Source organism: Castor canadensis, chromosome 6 (assembly GCF_047511655.1).
Source record: "Castor canadensis chromosome 6, mCasCan1.hap1v2, whole genome shotgun sequence".
NCBI lineage: Eukaryota > Metazoa > Chordata > Mammalia > Rodentia > Castoridae > Castor > Castor canadensis.
In genome coordinates this window covers 39,719,907-39,743,406 of record NC_133391.1, presented here as the reverse complement: position 1 = coordinate 39,743,406, position 23,500 = coordinate 39,719,907, and the positions used below count along the sequence as shown (strand labels likewise).

General features: G+C 50.1%; 1 protein-coding gene across 2 annotated transcripts in view; it reads right to left on the bottom strand.

Moving 5' to 3' along the window:
- Window positions 1–21,788, bottom strand: part of Cracr2a (calcium release activated channel regulator 2A) — a 115,956-nt gene extending 94,168 nt beyond the window's left edge. Inside the window, exons 1-2 of one of the 2 annotated variants that reach the window (XM_074076257.1) lie at window positions 21,692–21,788; window positions 7,176–7,407 (exon numbers count right to left, since the gene is read on the bottom strand). In XM_074076257.1, the coding sequence (XP_073932358.1) occupies window positions 7,176–7,239 (64 nt within the window). In that variant the 5' untranslated portion in view covers window positions 7,240–7,407; window positions 21,692–21,788. The remainder of the gene's footprint in view (window positions 1–7,175; window positions 7,408–21,691) is intronic. The other variant, XM_020183452.2, reaches the window with a different exon arrangement.
- Between the last annotated feature and the right edge of the window lie 1,712 nt (window positions 21,789–23,500).

Here is a 23,500-nt window from a genome sequence, read left to right as displayed (position 1 = left end):
TGTGTGTCTAATATGGCACTCTTGTCACTCCATTCCACTTGGCTGTATTTCCACGAAGGTTTTAGCTCCTGAGGTCAGAGATCAGAGCCTGTTCTGGAACCATAGTACCCAACACAATGACTAATGCATGACAAAGGTCAACAAGGTGACTTGAATTCTAGCAGGTTTACCATTCCTTTATTTGTAGGTAATACGGAATCTCCATGGGCACCAGAGCCTAAGGCACCATAGGGACCATGTGCCAGGCACTGTGCTGGGCCACCTTAACTCTCTCAAAGGACCGAATCAGAACTCTGAAATGTCTACACTCGGTCACACACGGAGCTCAGAAAGGTGGAGTAATCTCCCTAAGATCGCTGAGAAAGACCTGGGCAATGCAAACAGCAGAGAGGCTGGATTCAGAGCAAGGAAGGAGACCAGACTCAGAAAATGGAAGTGGGGAACAGGGCAGGGTGGGGTGGTATGGTAGCAGTGCTGTGGTTGAGGGCTGATGTGTCTCTTAGCTATTGCATCAAGCACACTATCCCTGGTGTCAACACGGGGACAGATGGCAGGTGCAGGGACTCACCCTTTCCTTAGAAAGGAAGCTGATTGGAAGCAGGCCTCGTGAAAAGAACGTTCCCCGGGCTGTAAACGGTGCCTCTTCTACCCACGGAATTTCATGAAAAGCCCACGACTGGCTGGATGCTGATACAGCTGGCCCCAACCACACATGGAGAACCATTTCCAGCCCAATGAAGACAGAAGGGGAGTCAGAAGTAGTTTCCAGTCCTGCATCAGGCACCAACCAGGCCATTGCCTTCACTCCTTCCCCTCTCTGAGCCTCAGTTTCCACTGTGACTGCTTTGGGCTGGACAGGTGATCTTTATGGCTCTCTACACCAGGTCCCCAGGAGGTCACATGCTCCCATGGGCCTTGGGTTCCTCCTCAGCACTTTTGTGCCCGTTATGGTTCAATGATCTCTTGGGCAAGTAGTTAACATCTGCTTTCCTTGCTGGGGCCTTGTTCTCATAGGATTTCCAGTGGCCGAGCACCGAGCAGTACCTGGTATCTGTCCACCAGGCAGATGGCTCGTGACTGATGTGCCCTTTTCCTGGAGGCCACTTTTAGGCCTCCAGGAAATGTGACACTGTTAGGGTCACATTTATCTACTCTTCAGTCACTCTGGGAAAACCTCTCAAGTTTTCTACCTAACAGGAGCAAGTCAGCAGCAGAAGGCTTGAAACTCTTTGCATTTAGAAAATTGCCCTATTGAAAGTGTCTTCACAGGTCCTCTTTCCTTGGGACACATGGAAATGAAGGCCTTTGTCACAGGGGACAGCTAGGTGGTCCCAGTGAGGCTTAGTTGACATCAGCGATGGTCCTCTATTCTGATCCTAACCTTGGCCCTGCTTCTCAGTTTCAGATGCCAGGCCTTCCTTCCTCCCCTCCTATAATGGGCAAGGATGGGTGGTGGGGCTCCTCAGGCAGGAGGATGCCCAGAATGACCTCTGCCAGGGCTTCCTGGCCAGGGGATCCCCAAACTTTCCCTTAGGGCTAGTGCTAGCCTGGCCTAGCATCTTCTTTAACATCTCCCTTAACACTAGGTCAGTAGCCACCCATCTAACAGTGCCCTGTGACAGTGTCCACAGAAGGAAGAGACCTCCTTCTTTTAAAGCTGTTAATTCCCAGAAAACAAAGTGAGGGCCTTCCCATGTCACATCCCTCACAAGACTGACACTTGAAGACTACTGCGCCCCCCCCATCTCTCCTTTTCTCTCTCCATTCAATCAGGCCCCATACCCTGCCATGGCTCAGTGCCTTGCAGTCTCAGGCTTTCTTGCCTGGCAGCTTCTTCTCCACCCTTAAGACATCATCCTGGGGGCGTCCACTCTGCTGCTACCCAGTTGCTTTCTCAGCAGCTGTGTGTGGCCCTGGAGCCCTCTCCTGTTCACTTATGCTGGGGAAGTCTCTGATCCAGACAGAATGGGTCAAGTGGGGAAATTGCACCATGATTTTGACTCTGTCTTTCTTCCATTTAGACTTGAGACTCTTTCCCCAAAGAACCATTTTCTCCATTACTGGGCTTCAGGCCTAACTTCTTTGCAAGTTTGCAATGTGTTCCTCTAGGGGGCAGTACTGACCTCACTAAGAATACAGACCAAATCCAACCTCCATCCCTTCTCTGAGAAGACAGGACACAAAGGGTAGGGCACTGTATATCTTGCTCCTTTTCCTATCACTCCTTCCTTGAGGACAAGAAGGGTGTGGGTGACTTCTCTGATGTCACACTCAGCTACCAGCATAGAGGAGTGCAGGTGGCTAGGGCCTTCCTTACTCATGCCTCTTGTCTGAACTCCACCAGGACTCTCAATTCTCCTTTTTAACCTGTAGACAACTAGAATCTAATTTCTCATCCAGCAGGAGCATAAGCAAGGATCTCCAGCAGCCACTTGGGGCTGAGGTTTGAGGCCATTGTCTTGTTCAGTGTCACTGCCAGCAGCAGCTAAAGACCAGAGCACTGAAGGAGAAGCCATGGGCTCCCTCCCCACCCCCCCAGCCTGCAGCTTCTGTGGTTAGCACTACACTCAGAGAGAGACTGAATGCAAAGCAAACCCCCCATTGTTCTACAATGACCACAGAGATGACAGATGCTGTTACATGCAAACTTGAGGGAGAAGGAGGAAAAACAGCAACAATAAGATACCCAGAAAGCATGAAGAAAGAAACCCTGAAGCAAATCCCTCCATTGAGGATGGGTGGTCCCTGGAATACGGGATATGGCTGTGTCCTCCTGGTCCTGCCCCTCCTCTCCTCTTGCTCTTCAGCTGGCAATGTTCCCTTCACTGGGCAGAGGGCGACTGCCCCACAGGGAGGCCACCCAGGAATGAGAGAAGCTGAGACAGCCCCAGCAAAGGAAAGGCCCATCTTTCAGCTATGCTGGGTCAGTGTCCAAAGGACTCACAGCCTCCAGGGCTGTGGCCATTGTCACCTTGTCAGTATCACCCTGGGCTGTGGGCAGATCATGGCTTAATCCCCTAGTTCACAGCCTCCACTTCCGGTCTCTCACTTCCTTCCCTCACCAAGCATTGTAAAACTATGAAGACACAAGGCAGCCGGAAACCACCCACCCTGTCACTCCACAGTGAATTCATTTCTTTTGCTGCATTCAGGACTCAGGCTGACGCATCTTTGTCACTGCCATGCCACACTCACCCGGTGGCGCTGTAGTGCTCTGTTGTCCTGTCCTAACCAGGCTCCAGGTGCAAGTGCAGCTCATTCATCTTATCTCTAGGGCAGGGGGTCTGGCATTCAGAAATTGCTCAATAAATGTTGGGGGAATGAAAGAGCCAAGGGAGCGGGGGAGCTAATTCCAGTCCATAAATGTGAAAGTCATGAAGGGTGAGCCACCACTTTTGGAAGGAGAATGTGCTCAGTGGCCTTCTTTGGGGCAGGTGGCTGTGTTACCCACTTTTAGAGACACTCTCACTCAATCATGGCCATCATTAATGTGGCACCAATGACGACATGCTTAGCAGGTGCGAGGTGTAACTATAAAGTCCACCTTTGTATTTTGGAGGCAGTGTGTTAGATCGGCTTAAATGTCAAACTCTGGTGCCAGAGATACATGGGTTTGGGTCCTAGTTCCACCATGTCTGAGTTATGGATTTTTTTGGGGGGGGTACTGGGGTTTGAATTTAGGGCAGGCGCTCCACCACTTGAGCCACACCCCAGCCATTTTTGTTTTAGTTGCTTTTCTGGTAGGGCCTTGTGTTTAAGGCCAGCTGAACTGTGTCCTCCTGCCTATGCCACCCTTGAAGCTGGGACCACAGCACACCACCACACCCAGCTTGTTGGTTGAGATGGGGGGGGTCTCACTAACTTTTTGCTCAGGCTGATCTTGAACCACTATCCTGATCGCTGCCTCCTGAGTAGCCTGGATTATAGGCATGAACCACTATGCCTGGCTGAGTTGAGTCTTGGTGAAGCTCTGTTCATGTTGTTGTAGCCCTGTCTAAAATGAGAGCAGGGACACCAGCTCCCCGTGGGCTCTGGTGAGATAATCCACGTATGGAACAATACTGTTGATGCTTCATCCATTATTATTACTGTTCTCCAACCAGCTACGCAGACAGTGCTAAAGCAACCACAGAGCCCGGTTCTTCCCTCCGCTCTGGAGATGAAGGAATGGCATGAACCCAACAGGGAAGGTCAAGGTCAAAGTGTCAGCCAGGCTGTCCAGTGCAAATGAAGGCAAATCACATCCACCTAGAAACCCACCCTCCCCTCTGGACTGAAAAGGACAGCCTCCTGGGTGGCATTTTCCACTTTGAGGAAGCTCAGTGACTGTTCCTCTTAGTCTCCTTTAAGGAGTTGGCATAATCGTGCTGCTTAATGACAGGTGGCACTCAGGCTCAGCAGGGAGAGACAGGAGAGGTGTCGGGGACCATGTGAGATGGACACAGGAGAGTCTTCCCTACAGGGACAGCTGCAACTCAGCCCCAACAGCTGCCAACACACAGGCATTAGGATCCACAGTTCCCAGTCCCTTTGATAATTCAAGATAACTCAGAAATTTTAAACGTTACACATTGTCAGATGCAATATAAAACGGCAGGTGAATTTGCGGCAGCATTTCTTGTAATAATAGATGACCCAAAACAAATGGTGTCACCAGGAATGGACTGTTTAAAACAATTGCAGTGCATCCAAATGATATTCAGTGCATCCAAACGATATCATGCTCCTGTAGGAAAGAGCTAGGGGGCCGGTGGTCTTCTTCACTAGAAAAGGTCAGCAAGATAAATTCAGTGAAAAAGCAAGGTGAAAAAAGTGTACAGAGTATGTGACAATTATGAAGGCACACCATGTGTTTGAATGGATGCATTTGCCAAAAAGAAACTGTAGGAGGATGCCTGAGAAACTGATAAATGGAGGGCCAGGGTTGTGGTGCACACCTGTAATTCCAGCTACTCAGGAGAGAGAGATCTGGAGGATCATGATTCAAGCCCACCCTGGGCAAAATGTTAGTGAGACCCTATCTCAACCAGTAAGCTGGGCATGGTGGTGTATGCTTGTCATCCCAGCTACAAAGAAAGCATAGGAAGGAGAATCAAGGTCTGAGCCTGGCCCTAGGTGAAAATGTGAGACCCTATTTGAAAAATAACTAAAGTAAAAAAAAAAAAAAAAAAAGGGAGGGGACATGACTCAAATGGTAGAGTGCCTGAAATGCAAGTATGAGGCCAGGAAGGGGAAGAGGAAGAGAAGGGAGGGGAGGGGAGGGAAAGGGATGGGAGGGGAGGAGAGGGGAGAGGACAGGAGGGAAGAAAGAAAGAAACTATAAACAGAGTTACTGAGAAGGTGACAAGGCTCAGGATGGACAGATGGAGATGGGTGTAAGATTTCACTTGAATGCATTGTTCAAGAGGCCACCGTGCACAAAACACACTACTGGCTGCAAGTGTCCTGCGGGCTCTGGTGTACAACCTCTGCACCTGGGGCTCCCCAGCTGGAGGAGTGGAAAGGTCCAAGCTTTACCAGGCTGGACACGAGCAGATTGTCAGCATCTGGCACCTGGAACTGTCTCTGGGTGGCCTGGCAAGGAGCTGGTGGCCCAGTAGCTCTCCCTCTCTGGGTTGGGGGGGGACGGGAGGGACAGGGGGAGCATCCCTTGCTGCTATGGGACAGATTGCCCCATGATGCATCGTCCTGTGAAAGCCAGAGCTCTGAGCTCTCCAGGTGGGCAGGTAGTAGTATTTCTCAGCATTCCTCAACAATTAAGGCTGCCTGGAACCCAAATGTCCTGTCTGCTTCCCTCTGTCAAGCTCTCTGCCCCACTTGTCCTATAAAATGGACAGGGTGGTTCCCCCACTGGAGCACAGTACCGTACCGTGCTGTGTCCCACTGGACCCCTGCTGCAGGACACTTCTCTAGAGGTGCCAGGACCAGAGGACCCATGCTCCTGCTGACCCCTCCCCCTGACACTCCAGCAGCACCAAGAAGAGACTGTTAGTGCTCATCCGAGGCCTCTGAACGTCCCTGGTCTATGCCAGTGTGAGTGAACTGCTTGGTGTGAGGGCTCGAATTGTGACCTCCATGTCTCACAGTGTGACCTTACTTGGAAATTAGGTGTAATTAGTTAAGATGAGGTCATACTGGAGGAGGTTGGGCCCCTATACAATATGACCTTGCCCTTACAAAGATACATTCATCAAAGACAGGGACACACAAGCAAAAGTATGGATAATGAAGGTAGGCGGGGCAATGGGACTTGAAGCTAAGGGAAAGCACAGGTGGCCAGCAAACCACCAGCAGCCAGGGAGAGTCAGGGAAGGGGGCTCGATATAACAGAGAGGGAGCAAGACCCTCCTGCCACCTTGATCCCACACTTCTAGCCTCTGGAACTGAGGAGCACATCAAAAGAGTCAACCAGTAAACAATAACTGACACTGACCTTGGGAAGAACAGAAGAGAGAGAAAATATCCTATTACTGCCACAAAGAAGTTGACAATCTGAAGATCCAGGAAAGACGCAAGAAATGTAACTCTCACAATAAGGGATGAGTGAGCATTATCTCACACAAGTCCTGCCTGCCAGCCGCTGCCACCAAACCACTTTCACCTTCCTCCCGCTGTGCTGTCCTCTCCCAGGCTTCACCCTTCTACTGCCTCTCACTTTAGCTGCTCCTGTGACATGTGACTGTAAAAGCTGGCTTCCCAGTTCCTGGGGACATTCTTTAGAATGAAAGGTTGTTGGAAAATTTCTAACAGCTGTCACCCAGACTTCTGGCATAGGACACACACTCCTGGTCATTGTCTGCTGCCCACCATCCAGGTCCCCCCTTCTCTGATCACCTCTCTCTTCCCGGTTGAAGAGGCAGGCCCTTGGGGACAGGAAGTCCATGCTGAGCTCTCAAAGAATCTGACAAGCAAAACACACCAGGTCTGGGTGGTTTAGGAGTCTACTTTGGAGAGTTGACAGTTTTGGAGGATACGGGGTGCTACAGAAAATCGGAGACCCCTAGCAGAGAGCTGTCCTCTTCGTCATCATTCAGGACATTTGTTTATTTGGTTCAGCCTTCCTGCAGGTGACTTCTCTCAGCATACCTCACACCTCACATCTCACCTCCCGACTCTCCCCACCAACCAGTCCCGTGTGTGGTGCACAGCTGGGGGACAGGAGAGGGCACACTTGCCTGGACTCTGGTGGAGATCCCTCCGAAGCCCAGAGCTCTGGAGTCTGGCTCCCCTGGGCTCCATCTGCAGCTCTCTCCTGAGCAAGACGTGGCAGGGCCGAGTGCCCTGTGTAGGCCCAGGCTGGGCGCACAGAGGAAGAGTGGCAGCTGCTCCGCCCTCCACAAGCAGCCTGCCAACCTGGCTGTGGCTTGGTGCCAGCCTCCTGAAGGGCAGCTGTGGTCAGGGTGTGACCTGTGGGTGGGACAGAGGAAAGGGATCCTTGCTATGACTTTGAGAAATTCCTTGTTGATTCTCAGGGTGGAAAAGACCTTGGAGCCACTTAACCGCCCTTCTGGGGTCTGCGTCAGGCTTTGGGACAAACGCTGCTGCTTGTCTAAGCAATACCTTCTTCTCTCCCCTTTCTCGCCACTGTTCACACTTAGGGCAGTGACCTTATCCCCAGATCCAGGGCCTCAGACAGTCAGAAGAAACACAGGTCCCTAGCCATGGGCAGGCTGGGTGAGCCCCCAACCCCTTCCATTGTGAGATCAAGAGAATGCCTGCTGCAAGTCCCTTCGTAGCCCTTTTCCTCTGCATGTTATGTGGTCTAGCGTGTTGATTAGAAGGTCGGCAGCCGCACTGTGACCATGAGGAAGAGCCCCAGGGTGGAGCAGAAACAACCTGGTGTTTCTGCCTGATGGCATGTCTGAACCATGACCAGGATACCAGCTCACCCTTCCTCCAGACTTCTCGCCATATATGTGATAAATGCTTTTACACTGAAGTCTATGCAGTCAGGCTTTTTGCCATCTGAAGCTGAGATAACCCTAAGTGATGAGCACCCAGATGCTCCCACAGTCACAGGACCACATGCCTGAGTTAAAGGCCCATCATCCTGATAGCAACACCACCAAACTCCACATCACACCCAGACCTTTCCCCAGACTGAGCCCATTTTATTTTATTTTCTTTCTCTTTCTTCTTCCTTTTTTTTTTTTTTTGGTAGTGATACTGGGGTTTGAACTCAGGACCCTGTGCTTGCTAGGCAGGTGCTCTACCACTTGAGCCACTCCATCAGCCTTTCTGCTTTAGTTATTAATTATTTTTCAGGAAGGGGCTCACGTTTTTGCCTGGGGCTAGCCTCAGATATTGATCCTCCTACCTGTGCCTTCCATGTCTGGCATTACAAGAGTAAGTCACCACACCAGGCCCCCATATTTTAAAACAGTAATAAACTCTCCAACATACACCAGTTCTATTATTTACTTTTTGCCCCCCCTTGGATGTACTTGGCTGGGCTCCAGAAACTTGAAAAAGAAGCCTTGAAAATAGTATTGCAGTTCTGCAAAAAATTAACAATAGAACTATGTAGAATCCAACAATCCCACTCTGGGTGTGTGTCCAAAGGAGAGAAAATTGGTAGCTCAAAAACACTTCTGCACTCCCAGGTTCACTGCAGTACTATTCACAACAACCAAGTCATGGAAACAATCCAAGAATCCACTGACAGGTGAGTGAATAAAGAAACTGTGAGATAGATGTACACACACACACACACACACAATTCTACTGTATACATTGCAGTTAACAACGTGTGTGTATTTAATATATATATACACATATATATACACACACACACATATACATGTGTAGTGGAATATTACTCAGCCATAAAAAAGGAAGTCCTGTCCATTTACAACAATATGGCTGAAACTTGAGGGCATTACACCAAGTGAAATAAGTCAGGCAGAGAAAGACAAATACTATGCAAGTCCACTTACATGTGGAAATAACATCCTGAACTCAAACATAAAAATGGTGGTTGCCAGGGGTTAGGGTGAGCGGTGAAAGAGGAGAGGATTGTCAAAGGATCCTGCATCGTAATTAGGAGGTGAATGAGCTCTGGGGACCTCAGGCACAGCATGGTGACTACAGTCAGCCTGCCGGGTGGAACACTTGAAACCTGCTAAAAGAGTGGACCCTGGCACTGTCACCACAGGCACAAAACACAGGAACCAGCTGAGGTGATGATGTGATCACTGATGGTTGTGGTAAGAATTTCACAGTGTCTGTGTGTATCGGTCATCATGTCGCACACCTTAAATCGAGACCATCCCAATTGTGTTGTACCCCGGCAGAGCTGCACAAACAGGAAACCCTGGAGAGCGCACGGCGGGTGAGACACCTGCGTGTGGCAGACACCGTGCAGGTGAGCAGGCGGGACTGCGGGTGCACAGAGGAGAGGCTAGGAGGCCGGGCTGGGATGGTGCCAGTACAGAGCCCCTCAGAAAGAAAACACATCCTTGAAGGGACAGTTGAAATCTGCAAGCGAAAATGTGGACAGCACACTCACAAGAGTGGTGGATGGAAGCGATTACAGCTGACATCCTGGTCACAAGGCGCCACATGGTGTTTTAAGCTCCCTGAGAATCCACTACTTTCTCCTCCACCAGACCCATTTGGTGTGTAAGCAATCTGAGGCCTGATGAGGTGAGGAGGCACAAGAAGTGGTGGCAGGGGCAGGGCTGAGCCCAGCTGTGCAGCCCCAGGGCTCTCATTTGTCACCAGTCTGCACCAGTGGATCTCATGGTGGTCACCAGAACGGCATTCCCAGCAGCTCTGGAACTCATCACCAAGCCAGAGCCAGGGCCTCATCTCAGACCTACTGAGTCACAGCTTGATCTGATCATCACAGTTTGTATACAGTATTATATGTCACACTGCACGTCGTATGTGAATTGTACTCTGTGTCGGCTAAAAACAAAATCATACTGGAAAAGTAGAGTCTAACATAAATCTACTTGGAGTCCGAGAAGGAGAGGCGACAAGAGGCTATTTAAACAGACAATGGTTATGAATTTTCCAGAAGTGATTAAAGACACCAATACCCATATCAAAGAATCCTAAGAAGAATAAATAAAAAGAAATCCACAACTAGACTGAAAGCACAGAATACTAGAGACAAACAGAACATTTTAAAAGCAGCAGAGAGAAAAGACAGTCTACCTTCAAGTGGCTGATATTTAGGTGGCTTACCACTGTAAAATATCTCCCACAGGCTAAAAGAGAATTCCAGGCATAAAAAACACTCACGCCTGTAATCCTGTCTATTCAGGAGAATCGAGGTTCTAGGCAGGCAAATAGTTAGCAAGACCCCATCTCATCAAATAAGCCTGTCATCCCAGCTCCGTGGGAAGTGTCAATAAGAGGTATAAGGTCCAGGCCAGCCTAGGCATAGATGAGAGACCCTATCTGAAAAATAACTAAAGCCAAAAGGGGTGGGAGTGCCTGCCTAGCAAAAATACAAGGCCCTAAGTTTAAACCCCAGAGCAGAGGAAGGGCAGGGGGAAGGGAACATAAAGACACCAGCTAACAACAAGACTGAGTTTGCTACCTGGAACTCAGTCGAGGAAATTTTTAAGAGCTGTATTTCAGAGCGGAAGAGAGAGAACCTGGGTGGAAGGGCTGAGATGAACAAAGAAAATGAAACAGGTTCTCTCAGCGTGCTGCAGAGGAAGTCACCTAGACTGGGGGTGAGAGTAGTCGCGTCTTGCTGCCTTTCTCACTGTCTGGGAAACTTGAATCCTATGATGGTGCCCATCCTGCAAGAGGAAGTGAGCAGTGCTCTGAGCATTGCTTCTGCACCTGGAAGGTGTAAGAATACATGTTAATTTTTTATTCCTTTGGAAATCAATGAATAAACAAACAAAAAAGATATTGTTACCAACAAAGACTGACTCTTTTTCAGTTCTGAGATAAAATCGCAATGCTTTTTCATATTTAATCTGTGCTATGGAGCTGGTGCCCAGCGGTCATTTTCTCTCCACCTTCCCAGCATCAACCCTTAGATCTTTAAAACAAAATATTTATGATTTCTTTACTTAAGATGTACCTCCAGTGTAAGCACAAACCCCAAGGGTATCTGTTGGATTTCGGATTAGCTATTTTAAGATAATTTGTGGACTCAGTTTTATGGGATCATAAAATACATGCTAGCCATCCATTGCACAGAATGGCTTCTCTGGCCCATCTTTCTTCCACACATCCTTCCCGGGGCTCTCCCTCCAACTAGGAGAGGATGACACACAAATGATCCTTCTGTAGTGTGTGCCATGCCAATGCTGTTCTGAGAGGCCCCCAACCATCAACCATGACTCAGTTCCATTAAGACTGGGGAAGAAGAGGAAACCACAGGCAAAAGTTAGCAGGGTTTCCCTTTAGTTCTCTGTATATGGCAGCAATTTGGAGGAGGGAGGGGACAGGTAAACCCAGACCCAATCTTTCCTTGATGCTGTCGGGGAAACAAAAAAGCCCTGCCCTGAAGTCCTAAGACCTGGATTAGGTCCTGACTCTGCCACTTGCTGCTCTATCAACCTTTCAGATTTTAGGTTCCTTACTTGTCATTATTCTACAGACAACAATGACTGACATTGTTATTTGGAGCATCTTGCGACTCACTGAGTGCTTCTTCCTTCATAATTTCATTTAATAAGCACAGTCAGGTTTATTGTGCCGTGTCAATGCCTTGCTGTCTTGCTGTAAAGATCTCAAAGCAGAGCCTGGGGCTATGCTGTGTACAAAAGCCGACAGCTTCAGTGACGTGAAGGATCATCACCAGGGCACAACTGTGAGTTATAAGAATGGCTCAGCAGCCCAAGTGTGTGGCCTTGAATTCTGATTCTCCACTTCCTAGCTGTGAGCCATGTGACCTTGAGCTTGTGGTTGAGCCACTGGAAGCCTCAGTTCCCCTTCTACGTTGAGGGAGTTAGTAACATCTCACAGCACAGGGCTTTGCACACAGCTGACGCGTGTGGGTGAGGATTGGCTTGGGTCTGCACCAGGTCAGACTGACCACACAGAGGCTTCCTTTCTCCTTCCTCCTCCTCCTTCCTTTCTCCTGCTGGAGGCCTCTGCCCTCTGCACCCATGGGCAAATATTTACAAAGGGAGGGAGAGACTCTGCATATCAGGACACACCATGGATTATTGCTTCTTCTTTTTTTTTTTTTTTGTAGTACTGGGGTTTGAACTCAGGGCCTACACCTTGAGCCATTCCACCAGCCCCTTTTTTGTGACAGGTTTTTTTGAGATAAGGTTTTATGAACTATTTGCCCAGGCTGGCTTCAAATCTTGATCCTCCTGATCTCTGCCTCCTGAGTAGCTAGGATTTCAGGCATGAGCCCACCGGCACCCAACAGATTATTGTTTCTTGAAAATGATGAAACCTTGTTTTGTTTTGTTTTTTCACTTTGGGGGTTCAAATCCACTCTGCTTAAAGGGGTCTCTGCTGTTTTGTATGGAGGTATAGCTCAGGGGCTCAATCAACCTAGGTCCCCTCCCCCATCCTTCTGAGAGTCTTCGGCTGACAGGCTAGAGAGGCAGACATCAGCAGTTCTCATCCACTTAGCTAAGCCCTCTCCAAAGCCCCATTTCCAGACCATGCGAATTGCAATCGTCACATCACACAGACCAGTGACTGTCACATATGCTGTGGGGGACAGTTGGTCCTTTCTGAACAGTGTCTGGTCAGAAAAGTTATCATATCTTTTGTTCTCTCCCTAGCACAATGCACAAAGTAGTGCTCAAAAAGTACCCATTGCTCCATTTGGTTCTTGGGTTTTTACCACCACTATTCAACAAAACCACACTGACTTACCCTGGCAGTGTCAGGAAATACAAACACAAATTCTCTTGCTATTCCATACAAGCTAGAACTTTTCATCTTATTTCTAGTAAGTTGGAACTGTGTGTTTAAAAAAATACTTTTAGCCTGTAATGCATGATTACATAATGGAAGCCTAAATAATTTTTTTCATTTGTCACTAACAATCATTTCACTTATCAGTTCCTTTTTGTGTCTTTGATTCAAGCTGTGCTTCATTTCACTTATCAGTTCCTTTTTGTGTCTTAAAATCACATTCCTTTAAAAGCAGGTCAGTGTCAGGCTTTTTAACCGGCCTCCCCACCTCTATATTTCAGAATGACCACCTCGGGGCTGCCTCCAGAGGATGAAGGAGGGGGATACTTGCTCCTGGCTGTGGCAGGCACCTGACTGTTATGCACGGAGCCCCTGAATGTCTGTCGAGTGTCTTGTTGCTTTCCCTGCTGACTTCATTCAGAGGTGTAAGCCATATTTCCAAAGTCAGAACCGTAAACCTTAAACAAAAGTGAACCCCCCAAATCTGAGTACCTGCACATAGCCAGAGTAGTGACAAACAGTAGGAAATGTGCCAGATGACACATCACACAAGACAGAGATACTGGAAAGAAACTGCAGGAGAACTAGAATGGCACTGGCAGAATTTGTGACCTGGACAAAAACACTCTGGAATTAATTGCTTGAGCCACACAGAGGTATTAACAGGGAACAGAAAAATGCAAGATTATACTCAGGAACAGGGACTGAGATGGTGACCCAGCCCCTGTCTGCTGAAGAGTCACCAATTCTCTGCCTGGGGAGGGACCCATGGTCACAGTTAAACTCACACTTTTGTAGTACGTGTGTAATTAGTGGAAAACCTTTAATTTAGCACTCTGCTAAATTCCATTAGCAGTTTATCTACAGTATGTAATTAAGCTATTTTCAAGCAAATCCTTTTTGGCTAAAGGCTCCAGTTAAGAATCCTAATGGAATATGGTTCACATGATATATACACCAATCCATCAGATTCTAGAATATTCTAGAGTAGATGCTAATGTGTCCAGACATGGCATTCTGCTTGGTTCCATACAGTGACACTCCTGTCTGGACAAAGGAGGAAGGATCCAAGAGCCCAGAATGGAGTCCTGGTCCTGATGTTACCTGCCTCCAGGTATTATTTACACCTGTGATGCTCTGTCCTTGTCTGGAAAGAGTGGGTAGCCAAACTCCCTTAAAACACTCATTTAATTGAAGCAGAGAATTTTCAAAAACAGAAAGTAACGAGAAATGACAGCAGAAAGAATGCCCAGGTAGAGAAGACGTCTGCTGTGAAGCCATTGTGCAGACAGGGAAACTTAGGCAGAGTGTCACTATGGGACCTCCTGCAGCCAGTGTTAAATCTGTTTGGAAGATGAAAACATTCCCAGAGTGAATGAACTCAGCGCCACTCAACTGTCCACTTAAAATGGTTACAACGAGAAATTCTATGTTTTGTGTAAAATTTAAAAAAAAAAAAATCAAGATCCAAAACAAATATAAAACAAAACAGAATTCAAATCCCAACTCTCAGTACACTGAAGACATTAAAACAAAACAAGCAGGAGGCAGCGCTCGGACAGACTCTGCTCTGTGGATTCTGTGAGGAGGACAGTGTCCGTGCGCCCAGACACCACTCCCAAGGCCTCCTGAGTCATAGTCTCCATTCCACACACAATCTTTCTCTTTTTACTTTAAAAAATTTTGTCTTGAGTTCGGATCTCATTATACAGCTGAGGCTGAGCCTCATTCTCAATCCTCCTGCCTCAGCCTCCCAAGTGAAGGGAGTCTCTCAGGAGACTTCAGAACCCAAAAGCCACAACAGGTCATGGCACTCCTCAGAAAAATCCTGGGGAGAGGGGGGAGGGGAGAGGGGGAGGAAGGAGATGAAGGGGAGGGTATGTGGTTGATGGACTTCATACACTTATAGGAAATAGAACAAAGAAACCTCTTGCAATTGCTTTAAGTGAGGTGGGGAGGGAGTTGAGAGGGAGAGATGTGGGGGTGATCTAACCAATGTACAATATAAGCCTATTTGGAATTGTCGCAATGAATTCTCCCGTACAGTGAATACATCCTAATAAAATTTAAAAAAAAAAAATCCATGGTTCTGTATGCTGAACCATCTGGTTTTCTTGATGGGATCTCCCCAATAGTCACTCTGGTCACAATTCCGATGACTACCCACAGAAATGAAAATCTGAGAAGCTAGCTTCCTTCCCCCACTCCCACCATGCACTCATCTGGGGACGGTGGCTGTTGCCTTGTTCAGGAGACTCTGCCTTTGGACATGAGCCTGTAACACTTCAGCTCTGCTCGGGTTATAGAAAGGGCAGCTGTGACCAGCACCTCTCCTCCCCACAGAAGAACAGACCTGGGTGAAGACAGGAGTCTCTCTGGCCTATGTCTCTAACACCTTCCTCATGACCTCTCTGAGCCATTCATGTTCCCAGAATGACATGCAACCTGGCATGGTGGGGAGGAGAGAGCATCCGTCCTGGGCCTTGTACATTCAAAAAGCTGTCCTGACCCCACCTTTCGGTCATTAAAGTCCTGGGGGCAGCAAGTTGGTGGGGATCTCTTCTGAGTGTTCACCAAGACCTGAACTCTGTGCACAGGTGCCATGTAATGGGCTTCCCTCACCTGCCTATAAACACTAACGTCATTGGCTCTCTTTTTACATCATTCCCTGCTGTGGGCCGAATTGTGTCACTCCCCCTCCCACAAATTCAAGTTGAGCTCTAACCTCCAATGCGGTGGCATTTGGGGCCTTCAGGAGGTGATTAGGTTTACATGAAGTTATGGGGTAAGGCCCTCATGGTGGCATTTGTGCCCCTAAGAATGATAGCAAGCCGGGCACCAGTGGCTCACGCCTGTAATCCTAGCTACTCAGGAGGCAGAGATCAGAAGGATCATAGTTCAAAGCCAGCCCAAGCAAATAGTTCTCGAGGCTCTATCTCGAAAATACTCAACATAAAACAATGCTGGCAGAGTGGCCTAGCAAGTGTGAGGCCCTGAGTTCAAACCCCAGTACTGCAAAAAAAAAAGATAGCAAGCCTGATCTCTCTCTCTCTGTTTCTCTCTCTCTCTCACACACACACACACACAAACACACAAACCCCATGGAGGATATAACAAGAAAGTAGCTGTCCGCAAGCCGAGGGGAGAGCCCTCACCAGAAGCTGACCAAGCTGTGATCTCAGACTTCCAGCCTCTTGAACCGTGATAAATAAATGTCCACTGTCGAAGGCCCTGGTCTCTGGTGTTCGGTCATTGCAGATGAAGCAGACAACACCCTCCCATAGGAGCTGGGCATGCTGCAGCAGAGACCACACCCCTTTCCTAACCACAGCCCCGCAGGACCCTTGTCTTGCACAGCAGGGACTCTGTAAACACAGGTGCTCATGAGCTAAGCCATTCTGGGGAATTTCAGTCCAAGACTGACACTGAGAAGGCCTAACAAGGACAGTGCGCCAGACAGTGGGGCTCAGCAGCAAACCCTGGAGACAGGTAAAGCCACCACACAAGCAGGCCCATCTGAGTCTTGACCACAATGACTCCTCTGTGCCCGAACAGTCCACCTGAGATGAACCGACAGGTAACAATCCTCATCTTGTGGGAGAGGGAAGAATCAGGTCCAGAGGACCAGTCCTGAGGACATGTAGCTGGTTAGTCAGAACCCGGCTCTGAGTGAAGCATTCAGAGGAATGGTTGAGGATACGGCCCTGAGGTCAGGTTACCTGGGTTCAAACCCCAGTTCTGTCTCTTATTAGCTGTTTTAGCTGTCAGCAACTTCCTGTGTAAAATGAGTACATGGTGACCACAATGCTATTTGTGGTAAGGACTGGATGAATTTCCACGAAGACCTGAGCCAGTCCTGGTATATTTTCTCTTTCTTTTCTTCCTTCCTTTCTTTCTTTCTTTCATTGTCAAAGCAGGTCCTCTGCCTATAGTTATTTTTCTGATAAGGTCTCACAGTTTTGCCCAGGGCTGGCCTGGGACCTCCAGCCTCCCACATAGCTGGGATGACAGGCACACGACACCGTGGCCATCTTCTTTGTTGAAATGTCGTCTCACTAAATTTTTTTGCCTGGGCTGGCTTTGAACCGGAATTCTCCCAATCTCCACTTCCTGAGTAGGTAGGATTACAGGCATTAGCCACCATGTCCAGCCTGCCTGCTGCATTTCTGTGTTTTCAACCCGTGCTGCAGCAGCAAAAGGGCTCCTGTGTCCTGTGCTGGTCAACATGGGGGCTGCAGGAAGTCCTCTCCTTCTCCCACCAGTATCACCCACGCTCTTCCCTCCCAGCAGGTGAGGATGTGTGGCTTTGTGGGGCAGGCAAAGTGACACAGCTCTGTCCATTGACTGGAAGAATGCTGGCTGGCTGCAAATCCTGAAGCTCAACTCTGAGCAATTGCTAAAGTAAATAAAGTGAAAACAAACCAATAGCCCAGGTAATAGAAGATTTTTCTCTTGCCTGCACTGGTAATTGAGTCATTGTGGCCAAACTCCTACTTTTCCTGGAGCTGCTGTGGTTAGTTAAAACGGGAGTGGAAGGATCCACAAATGCAAGACCAGGAGTAGGCAGCTCAGCCTCAGACCCAGTGGCACCTGACGCACCTGCAGCACCTGTGCTGAGCTCATCACCCCTCTGGCTAACCCTGGTGGGGCACAGATTTGCACAGACCTAAGGGAGAAGCAGGAGTGTGGGGCTGGCTGCTAAGCCACTCAGCCTCACTGCCTGGCCTCCAGTGGGTAAGTCACCATTTCCAAGGCTGTGATATATTTTGTCTATGTGTTAGAGGTAGGATGGTTGGAAGGTGACTAGGATTAAGAAGGTCATTAGGGGAGTACCCCCCACCCACAACTGAATCTTGGTGCCTTTATAGGAAGAGGGAGAGGGACCAGAAGAGACACACACACACAAGCACCCTCCCTGTGCTACTGTGGGACTCAGCCAGCAAGAAGGCCATCACCAGATGCACAGTCAATGGGGCCAGCCTGACCTTGGACTATGTACTACCAGAAACAGAGGCCAAAATAAACCTCTTTTCCTTCAAACTTACCCAACTGGTATTGTGTTATCACCAACAGAAAACATCCTCCTTTCCACCCGCAGGTCCTCAGGCCCAGCCTCTCTAGCCCAGGCAGGGCAGATCTCTGTATGAGTATATCTGCAGCCCAGACTTGGTGAGGACAGAGCCCACCTGCTTCTACCTCCCCTTGTCATCTCTTACAAACACCTGGAACATTCAGGAGTCAGGTTCCACCCACACCGAGCTTGCTGTAAATGCCTCCCAGCGGTGGCCTGTCCAGGATGTGTCAACAGGCAGCCGAGAGAAGGAAGTGCCTGCTGGCATTCTGAAAACCAGGGCCGGGAGCCAAGACAAACTGATGAAGACAATGTACAGTCTCCAGGGGAACCGCTGCAAGAGAAGGGTCTATGCCATCCCTGTCCCCCTCCCCCTGGCTGGAAGACGCCCCTGCGTGTGACCCGCCCAGACCCGTGGGGTCCTTTGGGAACCTCCTAACACTGGCCTTCAAGAGATCCCTCCTACAACTAAGTTGCCCTCAGAGACCTACTCTGACAGGACACGTCAGTGACAGGCAAGACTGGGAGTGGAACTTGGAGACAGCAAGAGACAGAGCCCTCCCAGTGCTTCCTCCCGCCACCTCAGCCTCCACTCGTTCCACCCAGGTGAAGCCACGGCAAATGAACCACTGAGAGTAGCTGAAGCGGGGAGAGAAAGACCCAGAAGGTCACTCTCCTGGGTCCTGGAGGGGGATGGGAGTCTTCTTTGTGCTGATGTACCTGATGGGTAGAAGGTCAATGTAATGTGACACTTAAGGCACAAACTCTGAAATAGCCAAACCGCCTGAGTTCAGATCCTGCCCCACTATGGACAGGGTCCTTTGCCTCTCCCACAAGAAAATACAGGGAAAACCGTTGGACCGTGCCTGGCACTTCCTGGGCCTGGCTGTCATGAGGCTCCTGTGGACACCAGTGGTCCCCATTTTCAATACTCTCCCTGTTGCTCTCAGAAGTGTCCTGGGTTGGATGATATTTTGTAAGGCTGCGCTTGTCTTTGTCATACCCACATGGGTATGACATGACCCACATGGGACTTCATGATCCTCTCTGAGTGCTGGGGAGCCCAGGCTCTCAACGTGTAAGTTCCCAAAGGTAGCTCTGCCCAGGCTACCAGTGGTCCGTGCCAAAACTCGGTGTTTCCTCCTTTCCTTTTTTCTCTCTGCTTTCTCTCTCTTTCCTCTTCCTCCTCTTCCACAGTCATCCTATCCTTTTCTCTTTCTTCCCTGGCTGTGCCTTGGGACCCTGAGGGCATGCAGACACCTGGTGAACTTCCTCAGGGGGCTCCTCTGACCCTGAACACTCAGAGAGGACGCTCTCTGACTCTCTCACCAAACTGTGCCTCATTCAATTTCTCTTAAGAGGAAAGAAACAATTTGAGATGTCAAAAAGAAATAACTAGATGGATGAGTGGGAACAGTGCGCTATTGTGGGGGGTGCGTATGTATGTGCATGTGTGTTTGTGTGGTGTTATGTGAGGGGGAAAAATGAGCAAGGCAGCCTGAAAGGCTCCATCCAGCACCCAGAAACTGGCTGTAGAACTTCCCCTAGGGTGTGTGACAGCCCTGCCTGGAGGCTGATCCCCAAGATGGAGGTGGAAAAGGCAAAACTCAAGACTGAGTCAGGAGCCCCAGGGGCCTAGACCCATTTGCGACACTCGCTGACAACTGACAAAGGACAGCGATTTTCTGCAGTTTCAGTTTCCTCATCTTAATAGACAGCAGACTTGTGCCTGGAACTCGCTGACTCTATGACAGGGTAAGACACCCTGCCCTGCTCTTAGGCCCCTAAAACAGCAATTCCATAATATTCTGCCCTTTTATGAGGGAGACACAAGAGAGAGCCAGGACCTGGAAAACAATACATGGAACTAATTCTCACCCAAGTTGTCACGGTGGGCGATGTCCCTGGACGTGGCAATCCTGTGTGGAAGAACAGCCAGGGGTGTGGGAGCTCAGCAAGGGACACAGTAGCCCCTGGGGACTCCTTTTCTCCTCTCCCACCCAGTTTCTCCCAGTGGCTTTGTCAGCACCTGGGCACCCCGCAGCCTCTGTCCCCACAGTGGCTCAGCATGCCATCACAACAGGGGCCAAGAGGCAGGACAGATGGCCTTCAGCTCCTGCCCCAGAGCTGGGCCTGCTCTCCAGTCCCTCCCCCGACCCCACTTTGAAATGGTGGCATCATCAGCCACCCAAGCCAGGAACCGGCTCTCCATCATCATGGGTCTCCCACTCCACTCTGGCCCCTGACCTTTATTATTTGGGTACCGGATTGGGTCTATTTCATCTTTCTGGGGGCTCAAATCCCTATCCCATCATTCATTTGCTGTGTGGCCTCAGGCAAGCTGCTTAACCTTTCTGATTCCTGGATTCCTGCTCTACAATATAGGTACAACAATAATAACCTTCTGAGAGGTTCTGGGAGGATTAAATGGACTGTCCCTTTCCCAGTGGTTTCCCAGGGTCTCTGGTCATACCCCTTCCTCTTCATTCTGGCCAGCACTGCTTGGTCCACACGTTCCCCTTCCTAGATCTCCTGTGGCCTCCCCGCTGCAGTGCATCCTACATATAGACCGCCTCGGGAGACAGAGCCTCTGAGGCCCTCCCCACAATCTCTTTTTCCCTCTCAGAAACCATCGCAATACCTACTCCAGGTTCCTGGCCTTCTGCCATCTGGTCCTGGACAGTGCTCCCACTGCCTTGTCAGTTTCTCCTTTTCTCCAGGCACAACCACTACCATGACTCTGCTCAGCTGTCCCTCCCTCTGCAGTGCCCACACCCAGCCTCCTCTTCAAGGTCCGGCCTAGAAGCAGGATGGCATCCCAGGTCCACTTCTCCCAGAAGAGCAACAAGAACCTTGGGCCTTGGAACTAAAATTCCACTGCAGATGGAGTTAGCCGCCCTGCTGGCTCCCTCCCCAGAGGAGGGACTCACCACCTTCTGAGCCGGGGTCTTCCTCCTGAGCTCTGTCAACCCTGAGAACTGCCACCTATTGACCCTTTCTGCCCTCTAGAGCCCATGCCGTGGACACTTTGGGAATTGCTGGTGTCCTCCATACAGCCAAACAGGGCAGGTCCCCAACTCGTACACTGTGTGTGATGGATGCATGCGTGAATTCGAAGGGCTTTGCCACGTGCATCCTGGTGCCTGCGTGCACATGCGTGCGTACACACACACGCACACACACACCTGGGCCAGAGTCCGTCCGGGCAAACTGAGTCACGCTGCTGGCCGGACCAGAGCACAGCACAGCCAGGGAGGAAGCAAGGCCCAGTCGCATCCATTTCCTGCCTCTTCCTTCGCTCTGGGTGGTTCTTTCTCTTTCTGATACTCTTCAGTGTTTTCTTTCCACACATGGCAACAGTAGTGGCAGCTGTGCTGGCCCCGGTGGCCACGGCTCGCAGCAGGAGCCATGAGTTTGGATTTCTAGACCTGGGACTTGGGGCAAGTCACCTCACTCTGCGAAATGGATGTGGCTCTAGGGTCCCTGTGGCCCCTTCCTGATTAAAAAAAACCCTGGTGTTCTTGGCCCTTCCGGTCCCCCTTAGGGTCCTGAGTCACTCAGGTGAAATGAGTGAAAGGAGCTAAGCCAGGCCAGGCCAAGCCTGGGGATAGTGAGGGAGCCCAGCTGTCCCCAACCAGGGCGCACTGTCACATGCCCTCCAGGAGCTGCTCACACACGCTGGGCTGGGGCGCAGGAGCGCGGGCCCTTGGCTGCCGCCGAGGGGCAGGGTGACCCGGGGTGACCCGCCCCGACCTCCGTCCGCCTTACCTGGGCGCCTGTCCCCGCACCTGCCGGCACGCACCTGTCGGCTCGCTCCCGGCTGTCTGAAGCCCCGGCCCGCGACCGCCCCGCGCCACTCTCGGCCCGGCCCGCGCGGCGCTCGGCTTCCGAAGGGGAAGCGGCGCCCCCTGGTGGCCCGGGACCCGCGCCGCGCCCTGAGGTCCCCGCCGCAGGCGACCCAAGACCGCGCGGGAGCTGGGCGGCAAGGGCGGGCGCTGCCGCAGCCTGCGGGGGTCCGGCACCCCCGGCCCTCCGCTCCCTGGTCCCCCGCGGCCCCGCGCCCAATGCCAGGGACTTTCAAGAGCCAGTGCCCCTCCTAGCGCTGAAAGAGGAGCATCGGTCCTGGCCCCCTGCACATAGAAACTAAAGGGGACTTCATTCTTCATACTTGACTGACTCTCCTATGCATCTACAGTGGGCACTCACGCTTGCGTCATTAATTAAAAGTCTCCCAATACAGATCTATTACTAACGGACTAAATAAGTGCCCCAAGGTCTACAGGGTAATGTTTCAAAGGCCCCTGCACAAGCTCTGTCTGCAAGCCAATTTTCCAGCCTGGCCCTTTCCTCCCAAACACTCACCCCTGCTCTCCCCACGCTGGCTGTTGCAAAACCCCAGGGGTGGTTTTTTTTTTTTTTTTTTTTGACAGCACTGGGGCTTGAGCTCAGGGCCTCACACTTGCTAGGCAGGCACTCTTGTCACTTGAGCCACTCCACCAACAGATCTTCAGGGCTACTGGAGCTCTGACTATGCATGGACTGTCCCTCCCTTTCCTTCTCTGCTACTGAAATCCTACCCAGTCCCCCCCACACCCCAACCCAGTTGCCATCCTCTTGGGAATCCTTCCTACACAGCCCCCAGCAGCATGCCCCCATCCTTCATCGGTGAGCCCATGTTCTCAGGCTGGGTTGTGTATTAGCGCACACACACTACATCCTACTCCAAAGTGATGGAAACACTCATTGAGCAGCTATCCTAAACTGCTCTATGGATAAGAGAGATCATACAGCATTTTTCTTTCTCTGATTTTGTTTGGCTTGGTCAATGTCCTCCAGGTTCATCCATGCTGCTGCAAATGGCAAGATCTTTTTAAAGGCTGAGTAATATTCCAAAACGCACTTACCCCTGCCCCGCCTGCCACGGTTTCTCTATGCCTTCATTGGCACGGATGCTTCCTACTTGCCTGCTGTGGGAAGCCCTACAGTTGGTGGGGGCACAGCTATCCTTGTGAGGTGAATTTTAGTTCCTTCGGGTATAGACCAGAGGTGTGGGAGATGCCGGGCCATGCTGTAGATGTAGTTTTGGTTTCTTTGGGAATCTCCATATTGTTTCCATGGTAGCTGTAACAATTTACATTCCCAGCCAGCAGTGTACACGGGATCAGACCTGTGTGGAACAACGTTTTGAATGTCAACTAGAATTTACCATCATTTACTTTTGTGTGTGTGTGATGTTTCTCCTCTGAGGGAGAAAATCACTAATCAGATGTCCAGGAAAAAAGAGAAATCGCCATGTGTCCTTTCTTCTCCTTGCAGCCCAGTAAGCTGTGCACACACACACACACACACACACACACACTGAAGGGGACATGTGAGCGTCTCTGCTGCAAAGCCTACTACCCCCATTCTACAGAGGAGAACACTGAGGCCAGAGAGTCAAGTCAGAGGCACCATTGTTCCCCTTGTGGCTGAATGACATTAATGCTGTCACCTTGCAGACTTAGGTCACCTTCCACAAGTCCACAATCATTTACCACTCACAGTCTCATAAGGTTTAAGTTAATTCATTAAGATATT